General features: G+C 45.7%; 1 protein-coding gene across 1 annotated transcript in view; it reads right to left on the bottom strand.

Moving 5' to 3' along the window:
* Positions 1-20,938, bottom strand: part of CPPED1 (calcineurin like phosphoesterase domain containing 1) — a 118,075-nt gene that overhangs the window by 36,215 nt on the left and 60,922 nt on the right. The window contains exon 3 of the mRNA XM_060260800.1: positions 19,896-20,318. Coding sequence (XP_060116783.1) covers positions 19,896-20,318 — 423 coding nt within the window. The remainder of the gene's footprint in view (positions 1-19,895; positions 20,319-20,938) is intronic.

The following is a 20,938-nucleotide window of genomic DNA, read 5'->3' as shown; positions in this document are numbered from 1 at the left end:
CATTGTAACAAATGGAGTTTGCTTAATTTGAAGTTCCATTGTCTGACAGTACTGGGGGTTGGGTGGCTGGCCTGGCACGAGCCCCGCATCCGGTGGGGAGACCAGACTATAAAATTTATAGATCCATTATGCAAAACCCACTTGTGGAATTGCGAATGGGGGACACAAGCCCCAATATCAATAGGGAGGGTCTGCCTAACCCTGGAGGAGGTCCCCGAAGTGCCGAAGGCCTACCGGGTCTTAATGGGGGTGTTCAGTGAACAGAACGCGAATGAGCTCCCGCCCCACCGGAATACGGACTGCGCAATAGAACTGATACCGGGTCAGAAGCTACCAAAAGCCAAGCTGTACTCCATGGGGTGGGCAGAGAAAGCGGAACTCCACAAGTTCCTAGACCAGAACTTGAAGCGGGGCTTCATCAGACCGGCGACGGCACCTCATGCCGCACCGGTCCTGTTTAGGAAAAAGGACGGCTCCCTTAGGCTTTGCACAGACTTTCGCGGGATAAATGCGATTTCTACGTCTAACGCCTATCCCATCCCCCTCATCAAGGACCTATTAAGCACGGTGTCTGGGGGGGAAATTTTCACAAAACTGGACTTACGAGATGCGTACTTCCGAGTACGCATAAAGGAGGGGGATGAGTGGAAGACGGCATTTAACACCCCTATGGGATAGTTCGAATACTTGGTGATGCCGTTCGGGCTACAAGGGGCCCCCGGGGTGTTCATGAACTTTATAAATGTTGTGTTGCGGGACTTTTTGTTCAAGGGGGTGGTGGTGTACCTGGATGACATTATTTATTCGCAAGATGAAAAATCCCATGTGACGTTAGTGCGGAAGGTATTAAGCACTCTGTTAAAACACAAACTGTACGCTATACTGTCTAAATGTGAGTTCCACAAGACGGAACTAGATTATCTGGGGTTTAGAGTCTCCGCGAAGGGATTGGCAATGGACCCGGCAAAAGTACAAGCCGTATTAGATTGGGCTCCCCTGATGACACGTAGACAGCTCCAATCGTTCCTCGGGTTTGCAAATTTCTACACAACCTTTATACCAGGGTTTGCCCAAATAATGCTCCCCTTGACAGAGTTGTTAAAAAACAAAGGGGAAGGGGCCAGAGGCCAAACGACCGGGCGCCCGCCTAATTTGGACATCAAAGTGTCAAACGGCGTTTGGCAAACTAAAGTGGCTGTTTACGAGTGAGCCGGTCCTGACCCACCCCAATGAATTAAGACCCTTCATTGTGCAATTTGACGCCTCCAACGTGACCGTAGGAGCCATTCTGATGCAGAAGGATGAGGAAGGGGGTCTAAAACCATGCACCTATATATCTAAGAAATTCACTAATGAGCAGAGAAACTGGTCGGTATGGGACAAGGAGGCTTTTGCAGTAACTTTTGCATTAAAAACTTGGAGGTCCTGGTTGGAGGGGGTGAAGGTACCGTTCGAGATCTGGACCGACCACAAAAATGTTGAGGCCCTCACGGGAAGGAGAAAAGTGAGTGAAAAGCAAATCCGGTGGGCGGGATTCTTCTCTAAGTTCGACTTTGTGCTTAAGCATATTCCCGGCACAAAGAATTTCTTGGCTGATGCCCTATCCTGACTGCCTCAGCACAATAGCCAAAAAGAGGAAGTAGTAGATTCCCTGATTCCGCCTTCCCAAGTGGCCACAGTCGTCACTACCCGCTCACAAAAGAAACGTAAGCTAGAAGGGTGGGGAACAGAGAAAATGGTTGCAGAGACTGAAAAAGAGGGAGAAGTCCAACGAGGGGAGATTCAGAAAAGAGAGGATGGGCTGTGGTACAAAGGGGAAAAGGTCTATGTTCCAAAAAGCATGAGAAAAGAAGTGTTACAGTTCTGCCATTCAAATAAGCTGGCTGGGCACTTTGGGTATGTGAAAACGCTCCACCTGATCAGTAGACAATTTTGGCGGCTGTCTCTAAAAAGGGATGTGTCGGAATTTGTCTCTTCCTGTCCAATTTGTATCATGGCCAAAAGAAGGGGGGGAAGCCTCCCGGACTTCTCAAACCATTGGAAACAGCTACCAGGCCCTGGTCAGTAGTCTCCTTGGACCTCATAGTAGAGCTACCGCCATCTCATGGCAAAACTAATACTGGTGGTAGTAGATATTTTTTCAAAGCAAGCTTACTTTATTCCATGCGCCCAACTCCCCAACGCTAAAAGACTAGCATATTTGTTCTTTAACCACGTGGTTAAACTACACTCATTCCCGGACAAGGTAATTAGTGACCGGGGCCCGCAATTCGTTGCCAACTTTTGGCGGGACTTCTATAAATTAATGGAGATGGAGCAGGGGTTGAGTTCCGCGTACCACCCCCAGACAGACGGACAGACGGAACGTGTGAACGGCCTATTAGAACAATATTTAAGGTGCTACATCAACCACCAACAGTCCAATTGGGTTGATCTGCTCCCTTTTGCTGAGTACGGATACAACAACAGCGTACACAGCTCCACCAAAGTCTCTCCATTTCAGACTGTAAGTGGCTATGAAGGCAAGCTGATCCCCTTACTGCCGGGGGGCGGGGACCCCGCCATGCAACCTAGCTCTTTTGAAGAGTGGTGGGACACTCTGAGTAAAAGTTGGAATGAAATCCAGGAAAATTTGGAAAGTGCCAAGGAAACATACAAAAAGCAATATGATAAGTCCCATGTGCCAGCCTCGGACTTCAAGGTGGGAGACTCAGTGTTTGTATCCACTAAAAACTTGCCTATCAATCAGCCCTCTAAGAAATTGGCATATCAGTATCTGGTGTCACGGGCTGGGGCCAGGCCAGGCGAAGTCCAGGGGCAGTCCAAGGTCTGTAGCTGGGTAGCAAGGAGGGTCCAAAGCGCCAAAACCGAACCACAGTCCAGGTATCGTAGGTCAGAGGTTCAGAAGCCGAAGTCAGGGGGTCCAGAAGTCAATGCCAGAGTCAGGGGGTCCAGAAGCCGAAGTGGATGCTAGAACGTCAGGTAAGTGACTAGTTGCTTCCACAAAGCCTTCTCTCAAAGCCCACAGCTATATAGCCCTCTGCTGTCTGTGGCCCATTTGGGCTAATTGCTGACTCAGAGGACAGCCAGGATCCTGCTGAGACTCAAGCACCCTCACTCCTAGAAGGGCCAGAATCCTTTCAAAACTCAGGGCTTAGGGAGCGTCTTGCTCGTGAGCGTGCCGCCCTCCTCCGATCCCTGAGGTCCTGACGAAGGCGGTCACGCACACGAGCCACCAGAGAGGGGAGGCAGGGGGGCTTGGATCTTCTCCAGCAGGAGGCAGGGGCACTGGTGCAGGTGGCAGGGGCACAGTTTCTTCTGCAGGCTCGGCTTCTTCTGCAGGGCCCCCAGCACCCATGACATCTGGGGCCTTTCAAAATTAAAAGAGTGATAAACCGGGTCACAGTGGAGCTGAAACTGCCTAAAATGTTTAGTAAAGTACACCCCGTCTTTCATTGCAGTCTGCTCCATCGAGATCCTGGCCATTCTCCTTGGCATTCTCGAACAACAGTGCCGCAACCTATTCAGATTGGGAATCAGAATCATCACGAGGTTCAGGAGATCCTGGACTCAAGGATTAGACACGGGAAATTATATTATCTGATTAAGTGGAAACATTTCCCTTCCAGTGAAAATGAATGGGTTGCAGAAAAAGATGTACTAGCTAATGATCTGATTAATAAGTTCCACAAAAAACACCCCTTGAAACCGAGGGGCTCCGCTTGAGGGGGGCAGTATGTCAAGATAGCCTGATTCTGCTCAAAGGCTGATGGGTCCAGCCTGTCAGAACAGGCCTGGTTAAAATCATCCTGGACCAAATGCTGCTAGTTTATTTCCCTGTAATGACCCCTCTCTCCTTTATGACTGGCAACTGTTGTGAATCAAGTAAATTGTTCCTTCTCAGACAGTGGTGTGAGGGAGTGAAAGCCTTCCAAGGAAAGCAAGGCCAAACGGTGTGATAACTGGCCTGGGAATGTATCTTTGTAGTCACATGTGAATGTTCCCCCACTACCCTCCCCATAGGAATTTCTTTGAAGTGTATCTTATAACTCCTGTATCAATGTATTGGTTTCATTCCACTCAAGCTATCAGCCTGAACCACAGTAACGGTTAATCAATAAATGAAGTCTTTGTATCAACGTTGACTCCTTGTTGAATCTGTCTACTTGACAGGGAGAGGGAGATGATACATTCTCAGCATGCAAGAGAAAATGCGTTCACAGTGCTGAGATACATTTCAACATTAACCTCATAATGACAAGGCACTTGGACAGATCCCAGAGTTCAGATTTTTTTTTTAAATCTGCACAATATAGGGCACATGAAGCCCACATTTCTGTTTATGTGTGCACGTAAATATAAGGGAATGCCCATATTTGTAGAAAAATCCCAGAGCAGTAAGAAAAATCTGGAAAGTGGAGGGGGGGGATTTAAAACAGAGAATGCCAATCAAGATCTCAGGAGAAACCATGCAAGATCACAGATGGCATCCTCAAGTTGCCAAGTGCCCCTGACAAGGAAAAAGAACAGATGGTAGGGTTGGAGCAACCCAGAGAAGGTGATGGCAGTTGAGTGGAAGCTTCAGTAAGCAACGACAGAGATGGTGAGTGAAAGAAGCAGTCAGTTCTTATCTCAAGACAGGGTGGTGTGGCGGATTTTTTTAAAAAAGGACTGGGCAGAGACACAGAGGATAAGGCACGCAAAGCTATTAGCCACCATGGCTGGTGAGTGGTAGGCCAAGTAGGTGGTCGTCTAGGGCGCCCCTCTCCCCACGTGCAGTGTGTATGCTCCTTGGAGCCTCCCTTCCCCAATGGAAAACAGGCTCCATTGAGTGCAGAACCTGCCCAGCCGGTTTTGCATTCCCCGGGTCTGTTACAGACCTGGGAAATTCGAAAGCGAACAGTGCCTGCGTAGTGCACTCCTCAGAGCCCGGCAGGGATAAATTAACCAACTGTAAAAGCTGAAGAAGAGCCAATTACAGTTTCTAAAAATTGGCTCCAGTTGAAGTTGTCTGCTGCCACTCATCCTTCCTATCTACTTTAACAGAGCCGTGGGGTGGGAGCCATAGCTCATTGGTAGAGCATCTTTCTCGCCTGCACAAGGTCTTGCCCCTGGCACCTCCAGTTAAAAGGATCAAGCAGCATTCTTACAATTTTTATTGCTTAATCTCACTTTAAAAAAATTTAAAATAAAAAACTGTAAATTCAAAATATAAATAGTTTCAAGTTCCTTCATTTCTTCTGCCATTCTCTGGTTTTTTTTAAAAAAATTTTTTTGGGGGGGACACTAGTGGACAGCTCATCTAGGGCACAAAAACCCTAGCACCGGCCCTGTTAGTCACAATGGTGATATGGAACCAGATGCTACACCCCCAGTTGCTATGAAGAAGATATTAGATTTATATCCCGCCCTTCACTCTGAATCTCAGAGTGGCTTGCAATCTCCTTTGCCTTCCTCCCCCACAACAGACACCCTGTGAGGTAGGTGGGGCTGAGAGAGCTCTCCTAGAAGCTGCCCTTTCAAGGACAAGCTCTGCGAAAGTTATGGCCAACTGGGGAAGGCAAGGGCAAACCATCCCATAAAAAGTCTGTCATGAAAACGTTGTGATGCAACATCATCCCAGAGTCGGAAACGACTGGTGCTTGCACAGAGGAAAATTCACCTTTCTGAATTTTCTGCATTGTGTGGGGGATTGGACTGGATGACCCTGGAGGTCCCTTCCAACTCTATGATATGGATGGCCACTGGGGGAGGGGCAAGATTTGATTTTTCTGGGTGTGCGTGCAAGCTCTGTTAATTCAAGAAAGGTTGAGCAGATTAGTGTCACTATTTACCACAAGGATTCTGCACACACTCGAAACAGTAGATTCATTTCAGTCTGGCATGACCTGAAATGCTATCCTCTCCTCTGAGAGCCAGTTTGGTGTAATGATTAAGTGCATGGACTCTTATCTGGGAGAACTGGATTTGATTCCCCACTCCTCCACTTGCAGCTGCTGGAATGGCCTTTAACACAAACTTAAACACTAACTTTAACATGAACCTAACAGTGACGCGAACTGTAACCCTAACCCTATTGGTCCATTAGCTGTAATGATTCCCATACGCTAAAATGGAGCGTGGAAGAACATTCATAATTCTTCCGCATCAACAGTGTATCTTTCAGTAAGACAGACAAAAATACATCTTACCCAACCCTAAACATAAACCTAACTTTAATCTGAAACTAATTGTGACTCAAACCGTAACCATAACTTTAACCCCATGGTCCCTTTCACTGTAATGATTCCCAAAAGTAACAATAGGCTTCCTGTGAGCGCAGCAACAGAAGCATTTGAAAAGTCTCCAAAATAACACTTCAGGGTTGCTTAAACCCTCCAAACAACAGATTTTTAGACACCGCTGGATTGCTATAGTCCCTCAGTGCACAAGAGGTCCTCTATCCCCACAGGAGTGGGCTACCTTTTAGAGCAGTGCCAAAAGCTTCCTCAGCAGGGGATTCCAATGTTCTCCTGAAATCAAACGTTTTAAAACGTCTGATTTTTGGAGACCGTTGGATTGTTTCGGTCAGTGGGCTCACAGGAGCACCTCTATCCTTGCTAAGGTGAGCTGCCATGCACTGTAGATTCTCATTCACTGTAATGACTTCCAAAGGCTCTAATGGAAAATAGAAAAATATCCAAAATTTCTTCCCATCAAGAGAATACTTATCAATATGATATGAAAGATACTTCTTACCCAATCCTAAACCTAACCCTAACTTAACCCGAACCTAACAGCGACGTGAACCGTAACCCTAACTTTAACTCTAACCCTATTGTTCCATTCACTGTAATGATTAACATATGCTAAAAAGGAATGTGGAAGAACATTCATAATCCTTCCCCATCAAAAGAATATCTTTCAGTAAGATAGACAAAAATACGTCTTACCCAACCCTAAACATAAACTTTAATCTGAAACTAACTGTGACTCGAACCGTAACCCCAACTTTAACCCTATGGGCCCTTTCTAATGATTCCCATAAGCAACAATGGGCTTCCTGTGAGCGCAGCAACAGAAGCATTTGAAAAGTCTCCAAAATAATACTTCAGGGTTGCTTAAACCCTTCAAACAACAGATTTTTAGACACTGCTGGATTGCTATAATCCCTCAGTGTGTCAAGCATGCGGGTTCAATGACGAGTCGATACAAAGACTACGTTTATTGACAGACCGATACTTTAGCCGAAGCCATTTCTTGAGAGTAATGAAACTGATACATTGATACAATACTTTTAAGGCATGCTTCAAAGGGATTCCAAGGGAGGGGGCTGCGGAGAAGCGTTCACACCTAAACTATAAGTCCGTCTACTTTCCCAGGATGTTTATCAGAACTTTGCCCTTGCTTCTGCCAGATGTCTTATCCTCCCTCCGGAGAATATATGGGAAGGTGCTGATTACTTTGTTCCCTTCACACTACTCTAACCCTTAAAATGTCAGATTTTTGGAGACCGTTGGATTGTTTCGGTTGGTGGGCGCACAGGAGCACCTCCATCCTTGCTGAGGTGTGCTGCCATGCACTGTAGATTCTCATTCACTGTAATGACTTCCATAGGCTCTAATGGAAAATAGAAAAATATCCAAAATATCTCCCCATCAAGAGGATACCTATCAATATGATATGAAAGATACTCCTTTCCCAACCCGAAACTTAACTCTAACTTTAACACGAACCTAACAGTGACGCCAACCGTAACCCTAACCCTAACTCTAACCCTATTGGTCCATTCACTGTAATGTTTCTCATACACTAAAATGGAGCGTGGAAGAACATTCATAATTCTTCCCCATCAACAGTATATCTTTCAGTAAGACAGACAAAAATACGTCTTACCCAACCCTAAACATAAACCTAACTTTAATCTGAAACTAACTGTGACTCGAACTGTAACCCTAAGTTTAACCCTATGGGCCCTTTCTGTGTAATGATTCCCATAAGCAACAATGGGCTTCCTGTGAGCGCAGCAACAGAACCATTTGAAAGGTCTCCAAAGGTCTTCAGGGTTGAAGCCGGTGCAGGGTTCCTCCTTACTTTCATAGCTCTTGTAGGAGCTGGATTTACTAATCTTGGTGCCAAGGCAAAAAGAGATGCATAATGATTAGGGTTGCCAGGTCTGTGCTGGAAAATATTTTGAGACTTTGGGGATGGGTCCAGAAGAGGGCATGGTTTGCAGAGGGGAGGGGGCTCAGCATGGTACAATGCCATAGAGTTTACCCTTCAAAGCAGCCATTTTCTCCAGCTGTAAAAAGTAGATCTCCAGGCCCCACCTGTAGGCTGGCAACCGTAATAATGATGCAAACGATGGTCAGTGATTTTTATGATACATTTGTGTTTCTCTCACTGGTGCCAAAAAACAATTCCCTAACCTTTCCCTATGGTGGTCTTAGGGGGACTGTTACTCTCAGCTTGTTTTTTTAAAAAGTCTTCTTCTAAAACAGTCGTAAACCGCATCCATATGTATTTTATCTTTCTGTATAAAGAAAGCATTAAGAGTTTTAATAAAAAGATGTGTGCAATATTTGTTCATGTCTTGCAGCTCTCAAACATCCGATGTTTATTCTATGTGGCTTTTATATTAAGAACATAAGGGAAGCCATGTTTGATCAGGCCAACGGCCCATTCAGTCGAACACTGTATCACACAGTGGCCAATACACACACACACACACACACACACACACACTGTGGCTAATAGCCACTGATGGACCTCTGCTCCATATTTTTATCCAATTCCCTCTTGAAGCTGGCTATGCTTGTAGCCGCCACCACCTCCTGTGGCAGTGAATTCCACATGTTAATCACCCTTTGGGTGAAGAAGTAAGCAAGTTGGGCCACTCCTAGACTGGAGACGTGGAAACATATCCTATTTGAAAAGGGTTAAAATTCCACCCAATGTGGAAGTACAGATAGTGGAGGTTTTCACCCCTCTGAACTTGAAGGAACCAAACCTTAGGTTTGCCCCAACCTGAGATTTATAGTGGGGCTGAGAGGAATATGATTTCACAACTCTGTGTGGCAAGATCTTAGCTGCTTTTTTAAGGATTTTCACCCCACAAGCAGAAAATGGGAGCAGAAGACAGTGGCTGAGGCAGCAGTACAGATGTGTGAATGAGTCACACAATTGTCACGATCCATTGCCATTTCTTATTGTCTGGTGTAATGTATTCTGAACTGTAAGGAGGAATGGGAGGAGGGGATGTAATGTGCCGGATTGCTTTTGCTTTGCTTTCTTTTGTAGCTTCCCGAAGTAACCATTTCCACCTTGCAGACGGGTACCCAAGATCATGTTATCTGTTTGCAAAGACTGTTTCACTATTCTCTGTTAGCTACAAGAGAAAAAGTGCTGGGAAAATATTCATATTAAATGTATGGGCTTTTCGCATTGTATTTTAGGCAGGCTGTTCAACGGCCATTGATAAGGTATATATAAGGTGCACTACCTCACAGGCACCCTTTAGTTCTGACACTACCGTGTATGCTACTGTCCTGTCTATCAGTAAAGACAACTGTCTGAGTATACTGGAGGCCTTCTTTAATTGACGATAGTCCCAGAAGAAGAATTACAGATTTATACCCCTTCCCTTCTCTCTGAATCAGAGTCTAAGAGCGGCTTACAATCTTCTCCCCTCACAACAGACACCCTGTGAGGTGGGTGGGGGAGGGGAATCAGACTCAGAGTGGCTCACAATCTCCTATATATTCTCCCCCCACAACAGACACCCCATGAGGTGGGTGGGGGAGGGGAATCAGAGACTCAGAGCGGCTCACGATCTCCTATATCTTCTTCCCCCACAACAGACACCCTGGGAGGTGGGTGGGGATGAGAGGGCTCTCACAGCAGCTGCCCTTTCCAGGACAACTCCTATGAAAGCTATGACTGACCCACAGCTGATTCCAGCAGGTGCAAGTGGAGGAGTGGGGAATCAAACCCGGTTTTCCCAGATAAGAGTCCGCGCACTTAACCACTACACCAAACTGTCTCCAGAACGGGTGGAAGGGGTGAAAATTACCAAGAACCAGTACAGCGTGGGATTTCCCCCCACCCCCCATCTTCCTAGCCACTGTTCACCTCCCCACACCTGAAGACTTCCCCTGCCTCTCTCCTTCTGTTCTGCTCTTGGTATTGAGCCCCATCCAGAGAGGCTACAAGCCGGCCCCTTCTTTCGGCTCGCCTTTAAAACCAACTGCAAAAACAAATTCGCACATCGGTGGTTCTTTCTGCAACATAAATTAATGAAGGAGTCCTTGATGAACTCCAGAAAGCAAAACATAAGTGGCTGCGATAGAAAGAAGGAGTAGAACAACTTGACAATTTATTTTGCACGCTGTTATCTTGAAAGACTGATTAGAGAAAATTACCACAATAGGAAACGCAGACTTTTGAGAGTGAGATCCTTTATCAAGACAAGCTCAATGCTGACCCGGGTCTTAGTCTTTGAATCCTTTTGAGTGATTCAGACAGTCTAATTGGAATCTCTCAGTCTCAGGTATTTGTTCGGGGTTATATGCAAGCTCTTTCTGAATCCCCTATCAGTTCTGGCTTCACCAAAAAAAACCCACCCTGTAACATTTCAGCTATGTAGCAATTAAATGGGAACTGGTGCATAGCTTGTGTTTGATCATAGAGAAAGAGAAAAATGTCTCAGTGAGAAGTTACAGAAAATGAACATCAATTTGGACCTCATGGTACAAGCAGCATATAGGCACAGTGTGGTAAATTCAGCAGGGATTTGTACAGAAGATCTGTTCAAAACACTACCTGAGACCTGCATCACTGAAGTATTTTAGCACACCTGTTTGTAGCCCAGGGTTGTCAAACATGCAGCTCCTGAGGCCCCTGAGCAACTGTCATCTGCTTCCTTCTCCCCCTCTCTTGCTTCCTTCTGCATCACAGCTTGCTTTGCAAGGCTTGCTCAATAGCACAGGAGCTACAGGGGAAAGCCTCTATTTTCTCCATTGGTCAAGGGGCCTCTGCCTCTTGATCCTCTGGGGAGGGAGGGAAAGAGCCAGAGCTTCCTTTGCCCAGTTCCCTGGATCCCATGGGAGAAATGCAAAGAAAGCACCTTTAAGACCAACGAGTGCTAGTGTTTTAAGCATGTTTTATTTTAAGTTAAAAAAAATTCTTTAATCGTATTAAAAAGTTTCTATCTCCGCTACCTAATTTTAAATAAGTACACACACAGCCCCAGTTGCTAAAAATACAAAGTGGGAAAATAGAACTGAAAACTGCAGAAGAGTTGAGTTACAAATATGATTGGTTTCAAATGCAACAAATAAAAAGTCTGGTGGAGAATGATATTAAAGCTGAAGGAATAAGGAAAGAGCAAACAGAAATGGAAAGAGTTCTGCTTGGAGATAATGAGAAATTAATTTCAAAAGTATACAAACTACTTTTACAATGGTCTACAGAAGATGAAGTAGTGAAATCGCAAATGATAAAATGGGCAATCAATGTAAACAAAGAAATAAAGATGGAATCTTGGGAATATCTATGGAAGAACTCTATGAAACTCACAGCATGTCATAGTATTAAAGAGAACTGTTTTAATGTATAGATGGTATATGACTCCAAAAAAATTAGCAAAGATGAATAATAAGATGCCAGATAGGTGTTGGAAATGCAAAAAACATGAAGGTTCTTTCTACCATATGTGGTGGACTTGTGAAAAGGCTAAAATGTTTTGGCAGATGATTCAGCAAGAGATTTCTAAAATTTTGGGATATGAATTTAATAAAGAGGCAGAGACTTTTTTGCTGGGATTACAAATGGAAAAATTTCCAAAAGAAGATAGAACTTTAATATGGTACTTGCTCTCAGCTGCTAGGACATTATATGCGCAGCTGTGGAAGCAAGAAAAAATACCAGAAAAATGGGATTGGATTACAAGTTATCTTATGGAGTGAAATGGACAAATTAACAAGAAAACTAAGAGACTATGATTTGGAACTTTTTAAGTTGGACTGGAAAAAATTCAGAAGATACGTAGAGAAAGAGTGGAAAATAAAAGGACATTGGGCAATCTTTGATGAGGATTAAGACGTTTAAAATAAGAATAAGAATATAACCAATGGGGGGGTGTCTTTTTGTCTTTTCTTAATAGCTAAGGGTACCTTTAATACCTGTTTATTTTTTAAAAAATAACACTGGCGGGGGTCAAGTAACGGAGGGAGGGGAGGGGAAAGTAAGATATGGGGTAGAAAAATTTTTCTTTTATCTTAAGTTCTTTATAAGTTGTAGATATAGTTCTGCTACCATATGTTACTAATAAAATTGTTTACCACTTAAAAAAGTACACACACAGCCCGGCCCAACACAGCCTGGCCTGAGAAGATCTCATTTATGTCAGATCCAGCCCTCGTAACAAATGAGTCTGACACCCTTGTGTAGCCTCTTGGGACTCCAGGCTATGGTGGAGGTGGCTACAAGGACATTTGCCATGTCTGTCGGCTGAGGGCCTGGAGACAGGCCCACAGCTGGAGTGGGGCCCCTGGGCCATGGCCCCAGCACTCGCCACCCTGACTTCCAAGTTCTCATGCTCCTCCTTGTCGCTACCACCGCTGGCTGCCCTCTCTTGCAAGACGCTTCCTGCTTCCAGCCCTACGGCCCTCTCTTCCCCAAGCCTCTGAGGTGTGCCGAGTGCTGCTGCGTCCTCCAATCCACTGCCTCCTCCGCCGCTCTCTTCCCTAAACCAGCTCAGCCCTTCTCTTCCCTGAGCCTCTGGAATCAATCTTTAAAATAATCCCAATGTCTGCATTGGGGGTGGGGGTGGGCAGGGCTCTTTTTCTAGCAGGAGCTCCTCTGCGTATTAGGCCACGCCCCCTGATGCGCCAATCCTCCTGGAGCTTACAGGAGGCCCTGCACGAAGAGCCCTCTAAGCTCTTGGAGGACTGGCTACATAAGGGGGCATGGCCTAATATGCAAAGAAGCTCCTGCTAGAAAAAGAGCTCTGGGGGTGGGGATGACAGACTCTAGGGGGGACCTGGAGATCTATTGGAATCAATCTTTAAAATAAGCCCAGTGTCAGCATTTGGCGGTGGGAGGGAGGGATGCATTTGATGGCTCAGTTCCCCCTCTCCTCAATTAAAACATTCTGTAGGTGTAATTTTCTTCCTTTGATTTGTCTGCTTATTCATTCATTATTATTTAAATAAAGTATAATAAGCATAAGTGGTGCCCATTCCTTCCAAAATGTGATCCACTAACCAAAAAAAAAAATCTTTGCTACGGCCCTGCCTGGAGACACTGACCAATTTCGCACTAGACTTTTAATCCTGGTTTAGCCCTGTCCCAAAGGTGACATTCTACACTAGAATCATAGAATCACATAGTCATAGAGCTGGTATCTCTGATTCTAGTGTAGAATGTCAGTTTGGGAACAGAGTTAAACCAGGATTAAAGGTTTAGTGTGAAATTGGTCACTGTTTTGTGCCTCTGTAATTCCAAAGTTATAATGGGCAACAGAGAGGTTTCCAACGCATACAACCGGCAAACCATATATTAAGAGATGCTTGTGTGATTTGCTTTTCAAAGTACTATGGCAGAGGGGAGGCAAAGCTGACACATGGATACCTCAAAGGGCTTTTTTTGGTAGCAGGAACTCCTTTGCACATTGAGCCACACTCCCCCGATGTATCCAATCCTCCTGGAGCTTACAGTAGGCCCTGTAAGAAGAGGCCTGTAAACTCTTGGAAGACTGGCTACATCAAGGGTGTGTGGCCTAATATGCAAAGGAATTCCTGCTACCAAAAAAGCCCTGGATACCTGCCTCGGTGCCTCTGAATACAGTAAGTTAGCAAGTCTCTCTCGGCTTGGCTTCGCGAACGAAGATTTAAGAAGGGAGAGACTTGCTAACTTACTGGATACCTGCCTCGGTGCCTCTGAATACAGTAAGTTAGCAAGTAAATAAATAAATAAAGGTTTGTCAGTTCATGTGTCACACTGAGCCAAAGCCAGCCTGAATTGGATGTGGGCCTGTAAACCCACAATTCGTGTTGTGGACCGAGAGCAAACCAATCCAGCTAATCACACCAGATGACAGCAGAACTTCTAAGGCCAGTCTCTGCCTTTGAAATGCATCTCCGACGGTACCCATAAGAAGCATCCGAGTACCACTGGAAATTGGATTCCTTATGAGCATTTTTAAAGAAAATTTCCTCCACTGCTCACTAGTTGCCTTTCAATGATAACACGCCGGAGAGATGACTTTAAAAAAATTGGTAGCATACGCTTATCTTTATGGCTTAACTTGGTGAAATGAAGGAAGCGCCAGATTTTCAATTTATAAATATTTATAATAAGGACACATTTTTTTTTATGTTTAATTAGCCCAACTGTTAGGGACACTTCTAAGTGAGAAATGTAACTCAGCACTTCACACCAGATGTAGATTCTGCAGCTTGGGTTTTAGATCTGCGGCTTAAAAAATGAATGAGGAACTGAAATCAAACATATCACACAACATTTTTGATCATATGGCGTTACAAAAGAGAGTAACGCTGATTAGACTTAGCAGCAAAGAAAAAGGCGTTTCTGAACTTCAATGAAGAGCCCATACAATACACATAATCTTAGATCAGGGGTGGCCAAACTGTGGTCCGGGAGCCACATGTGGCTCTTTCACACATCTTGTGCGGCTCTTGAAGCCTCCCTGTACCATTGGCCAGCTTGGAAAAGGCATTGCTCTCTTTAAATCGCTTCTCCAAGGCAAGCAAAAGTTAAAGTTAAAGCTGCTTTCTTTACACCTCCCTCCGTAATCTATCTATCTATCTATCTATCTATCTATCTATCTATCTATCTATCTATCTATCTATCTATCTATCTATCTATCTATCTATCTATCCATCCATCCATCCATCTATCTATCGCTCTCTCTCCCTGGAGAACCAGTTTGGTGCAGTGGTTAAGTGCATGGACTTTTATCTGGGAGAACCAGGTTTGATTCCCCACTCCACCACTTACAGCTGCTGGAATCGCCTTGGGTCAGCCATCGCTCTGGCAGAGGTTGCCTTTGAAAGGGCAACTGCTGTGAGAGTCCTCTTAGCCCCACCAACCTTACAGGGTGTCTGTTGTGGGGGAGGAAGATAAAGGAGATTGTGAGCCACTCTGAGATTCGGAGTGGAGGGCGAGATATAAATATCATCTTCTTCTTCTTCTTTTCCCTCCTGTTTTGTGTCTCTCAAACATCTAATGTTTATTTTATGTGGCTCTTACATTAAGCAAGTTTAGCCACCCCTTCCAACCCTCCCATCTTGTGGCTCTTACATTAACCAAGTTTGGCCACCCCTGCTCCATTTCAAAGGGCTACCTGGAGCAACCAAAGGTATCCGTTTTCTTCTCCATTTCTCATTCTGTGGGCTCAGATGGCTACTGACCTTCAGCTTAGCCAGAATGGAATCACAAGCCCACAGCCAGATGTCTTGGCAGCCTTTACACAAGTGACTCCTATTGTAAACACCTTCTTTCCCCACCATTCCAAACTCTCCTGGATTGTGCTCAAATTACTGTACTAACATGAGCAAAGGAGGGAAAAATCGAGACCGACAGACCCAGAGGGTAATGAATAATCTTTCATTAAAGAAAAGCAGTCTAATTTTCTCAGCTTGGATTTGGAAGACCAGAATGAATATTAAGTGCTTCAGAAGCTTAACCTTCTTAAATGACAAGAGCCGGATAAATAAAAGCAAACACCCCCCCCCCCAAACTATATATTAAAATGTATGAAGCGGTCTGAGATTTCATTATTTATATTAGATCTTCAGTTTCATAACCAAGGATGCACTGAAATTTTTTTATTTGTGGGGAAGGTATAGAGAAATAGGTCACTGAACACCTTTGCAGTGGTTCTGCAATATATGTAATATTGTACTGTATCGACAACAACCTGTAAGCACGCAGAAAGGTTCTTCAAGCAATTTTTCTTAAAGGGAGGAGATAAGAAAATGGAATGGCTCTGTTACTACAGAAACTGAGCCATGAGATTTAACAGTTTTTTGGGGTTTTTTTAAAGACCTGGGATTATTTCATCACACTCTTAGCTACGCCTTTATATGGGTGAACTGCTGAGTGGGTCTGTTCTTTTTTTTGGTTCATTTGTTTAATTAATACAGACATCTGACTGAACAGATACTGGAACACCAGAATCTCATTTTGTGCAACAATCCGGTTGCTTCTATTTCTCTCTCCCTCTGTCCTGGAACTGCCTCCCAGTGTGCTTGTGTGACACCATCTCCCCTACCCACTGCAAACCCCTTCCCCAAATCCTGTTTCTCCTTGGGCACACCCACCCACCCACTCACACACTCTCTCCCCTATGGAAACTAAGAATGAATGCATTTCCTCCCCCTCATGGCTTTATTTTTTTTGTGGCAGGAACTCCTTTGCATGTCAGGCCACACCCCCTGATGTAGCCAATCCTCCTGGAGCTTACAGTAGGCTCTATACTAAGAGCCCTGTAAGCTCTCGGAGGATTGGCAACATCAGAGGGGTGCGGCCTAATATGCAAAAGAGTTCCTGGTACAGGAAAAGCCCTGCTCCTTCTCCTTTCTCCCCATTTCTAGGTGTTTCCCTTCCCTTTCAACACCATTTAGACTGCAAGCCCTTTTGGGGCACAGCCAGCTTTCTCGGACCCTGTAAAGCATTGGCCACTTGGCTGTGATCCTTGTACCTTATTCTGAACAATGGCCCCAGTTTGCAGATCTAACAAAATAACAACATACCTTACAGACTGCTGGGCTCTCCCACTTGAGAGTAGACTGATTATCCTTTTGATTGTCTCTGGCTTTAAACTGGCCTCCCTTTGGGCCGTCTTCTACTGTCCAACCTTGCCAGAAGACCTGCCTCCCAAAACCTGTTGCCTGTGAGGCCGCCTACAGAGATGAGACAACTACAGACAGGGCATCTTTGGTGGTGTCACCTCGCCTTTGGAATGCCCCCCCCCTGCTGGGCTGTCTCTTGGGTGTCAGGCCAACCTACTTCTTTTTTTACATGGCTGTTTGATGGTTTGTTTTGGGGATGCTGTTTTTAATGGGTGGTTTGCTTATGTTGCTTGTGTAAAACCATAATAGAAGAAATGTCAGGGTGAAACGATACCACCAAAACATTTATTATAGGGAAAAAATTGGGTGATGGGAAAAACCTTGGGGCCTCTACTTCTAGACAATCTATGATGAAAAATATAAGTGTGCACACAGAAACTTTAATATTCCAAAGCCCCTACCTTTAGACAGACTGCAATAATAATAATAATATGACATTGAATTTATATTCCGCCCTCCACTCAAGAGTCTCAGAGCGGCTCACAATCCCCTTTATCTTCCTCCCCCACAACAGACACCCTGTGGGGTGGGTGGGGCTGAGAGAGCTCTCTCAGAAGCTGCCCTTTCAAGGACAACTCTGCGAGAGCTATGGCTGACCCAAGGCCATTCCAGCAGCTGCAAGTGGAGGAGTGGGGAATCAAACCCGGATTTCCCAGATAAGAGTCCGCACACCTAACCACTATAGACAATTCCCTAATCCCACCCCCAGCTCTTTTCTGTAGTTACAGTGCCAGAAAATCATGTGGGAGGCCCAGATTTAAATTCCTCACAGTGCCATGGATGCTTACTGGGTGGCCTTGGGCCAGTCACACCATCTCAGCCTAACCTACCCTGAAACCGGGGGGGGGGGGGGGCTGGAGAACCACATGAGCTGCTTTGGGTCCCCAGTAAGGTAAATAAATATATATCTGCCTAATCAATGAGCACTTCACACATCTGACGATGTGAGGGCCAATTCCAAAAAGATGATCATAGAATCATAGAGTCGGAAGGGACCTCCAGGATCATCTAGTCCAACCCCCTGCACAATGCAGGAAACTCACAAACACCTCCCCCTAAATTCACAGGATCCGCATTGCTGTCACAGGACAGCCATCTAGCCTCTGTTTAAAAACCTCCGAGGAAGGAGAGCCTAGCACCTACTGAGGAAGCCTGTTCCACTGAGGAACCTCTTTAATAGTCAGCAAGTTCTTCCTAATGCTGAGCCGGAAACTCTTTTGATTTAATTTCAACCCATTGGTTCTGGTCCTACCTTCCAGGGCCACAGAAAACAATTCCACACCATCCTCTATATGACAGCCCTTCACATATTTGAAGATGGCGATCATATCACCTCTCAGCTGCCTCCTCTCCAGTCTAAACATCCCCAGCTCCTTCAACTTTTCCTCATAGGACGGTCTCCAGACCCCTCATCATCTTCGTCGCCCTCCTCTGGACCCGTTCCAGCTTGTCTAGATTCTTATTAAAATGTGTTGCCCAAAACTGAACACAATACTCCAGGTGAGGTCTTACCAGAGCAGAGTAAAAGTGATGCCAGAAGGAATTCTGCTAATCTGGAGAGTGCTGCTGAACTTCTGTTTTATTTTTGTTGCTAGGGAGGAGGGAGGGTCAGGAGGAAGTGTATGGGTGACAACACAAGTGAAGCAGATTCTTCTTCTTCCCCGCTCGAGGGAAATCATTCCCCAAAGCAGCAGGACATTCTGGCTCCTTTACCTCCAAGCGTTTTTCAATCTTTGGCCAACGGCAGGGCTGTTACCAGTCGAAACTGCACGTATAGTTTTTTCACAAGAAAAGAGTTCCTGGCACACAGGAAATTAGCAAGTTGTGGAGACACAGAACAAAGTAGGAGTCCAGTAGCATCTTAAAGACCAACAAAGTTTCCAGGGTTCTCCTATGGGGCCCCGTGGCACAGGGTGGTAAAGCTGCAGTACTGCAGTCAGAGCCCTCTGCTCACGACCTGAGTTCGATCTCAGTGGAAGCAAGGTAGCCGGCTCCAGGTTGACTCAGCCTTCCATCCTTCCGAGGTTGGTAAAATGAGTACCCAGCTTGCTGGGGGGAAAGCGTAGATGACTGGGGAAGGCAATGGCAAACCACCGCATAAAAAGTCTGCCGTGAAAACGTGAAAGCAACGGCACCCCAGAGTCAGAAACGACTGGTGCTTGCACAGGGGATTACCTTTACCTTTAAGTTTTCAGGCCTTGAATTCAGCAGGAGCTCACAGGAACACAGCTCCTGAACCTTTCTGAGGGTTCCCCCTCTTCCCCCCCACCTACCTTGTCCACTGAATAGTAGGTGCAGCTGCGTAACAATCCCTGGTTGAGCTCCACCACCTATTTTTCTACAGAATGACCCCTGCATGCAGACTTCATCAGACAACGGAATGGGGGACAGTGAGCAGAGATACATATAGCTGGTGGACAGGGGTTAAGAATGGTCAAGAATGCAAAGTGGTACAAAGTTAGAATCCAATGGCAATTGGATCCAATGCCACTGGATTCTTACTTTGTACCACTTTGCATTCTTGAGCATTCTTAACCCCTGCCCACCAGCTATATGTAGCTTTCCTCACTGTACCCCATTTCACTGTCTGATGAAGTCTGCATGCATACAAAAGCTTACATTCTGAATACAACTTCATTGGTCTTAAAAAGTGCTACTGGAATCCTGCTGTGTTCTATTGCTTCAGACCAACACAGCTGCCCACCTGGATCTATATCATAGAGAAAATTACTAGGTGAGATCCTGACATACTGATTTGCTGGGCACATTTTTCTGTAGGGAGACCCTCCACCGGTCTGAAGCGGTACAGCCAGGGCTTTTTTTGTAGCAGGAACTCCTTTGCATATAAGGCCACACCCCCCTTATGTAGCCAATCCCACAAGAGCTTACAGGGCTCTTAGTACAGGACCTACTGTAAGCTCTTGGAGGATTGGCTACATCAGGGGTGTGTGGCCTAATATGCAAAGGAGTTCCTGCTACAAAAAAAGCCATGGGGACAGCCCAGATATGACCTCACCAAAATGAGGAAAGGGGCTGTACCTGCTTTGCGGAATTTGTCCAGCAACTCCTGCCGGACCGACTTCTCCAGGTTGAAGTAGTCGTTGTCTTCGTCAGGCGCCTGGAGGAACAAAGGGATGTGCTGGAACACCACAGCGTGTTTGCATGCTCTCTTTTCTGCCAGGGCCAGCTGCTTGTCCAGCCATGAGTCCTGAGCCTGCTTCTGTTCCGGGCATTTCGAGTGATCAAAGTAGAGCTGAGAATTGAGGACAAGGAAGAAGACGCCCCCTGCCCAGAAGGAGAAGTAATCATCTCCCCACTGCTGGCAATAATCGTCAATCGTTTCTGGAGTGGGCGAGTTCCCGAGGTCGTGGTTGCCGCTGACGAACACCGTGGGGATGTCACGGCTGAGGCCCTTCAGAACAGTTTTCAAGTCACGGGTCTGCGCCTCTCGCCAAGGAGTCCCTGCAAATCACAACGATTAAGGCATTATTTCTGGGACTTTCGCTGCTTCTGGCTGGCTGGCAATCTTCTGACACCTGCCATGCTCATTATGCAAAGGACTTGATCGCAAAGCCAAAACGAAATAAGATCATCTCAGAACGTTACAATTCGGCAACGACGAGAAGAAGCACATTATTTGGAAATGGGTTTTAATGCGGCGGGGTCTGCCTCCTCCCAGGAGGGAAACTGCAATAAAACTAGTGCCTTCTCCAAGCTGCCTTGTTAAGGTGATGTTGGTACAAACTTTAAACTGAATTTTGTAGCAACAGCCCTGACCTAGATAGCCCAGGTGAGCCCAATCTCAGATCTTGGAAACTAAGCAAGGTTGGTCTTGGCTGGTACTTGGATAGGGGACCTCCAGAGGAATACCAGAGGTGGGAGGCAGGGGCAGGCTTTATTCAGCCACCTCTCTGAATGTCCTCCAAGCCCCCAGCAGGGGTCCGTCACCAGGTCACCATACCTTCCAGGTGCACAGACACATATGTACACACTCACACATGCACATATATAAAAAAAGTCCTTTTAGCACTACTCTGGCTTTGTATCTCTCAACACCACAGCTTGCACCTGACCTGGATAAC

Source organism: Heteronotia binoei, chromosome 20 (assembly GCF_032191835.1).
Source record: "Heteronotia binoei isolate CCM8104 ecotype False Entrance Well chromosome 20, APGP_CSIRO_Hbin_v1, whole genome shotgun sequence".
Classification (NCBI taxonomy): domain Eukaryota; kingdom Metazoa; phylum Chordata; class Lepidosauria; order Squamata; family Gekkonidae; genus Heteronotia; species Heteronotia binoei.
This window is presented reverse-complemented; position numbering and strand designations above follow the sequence as displayed.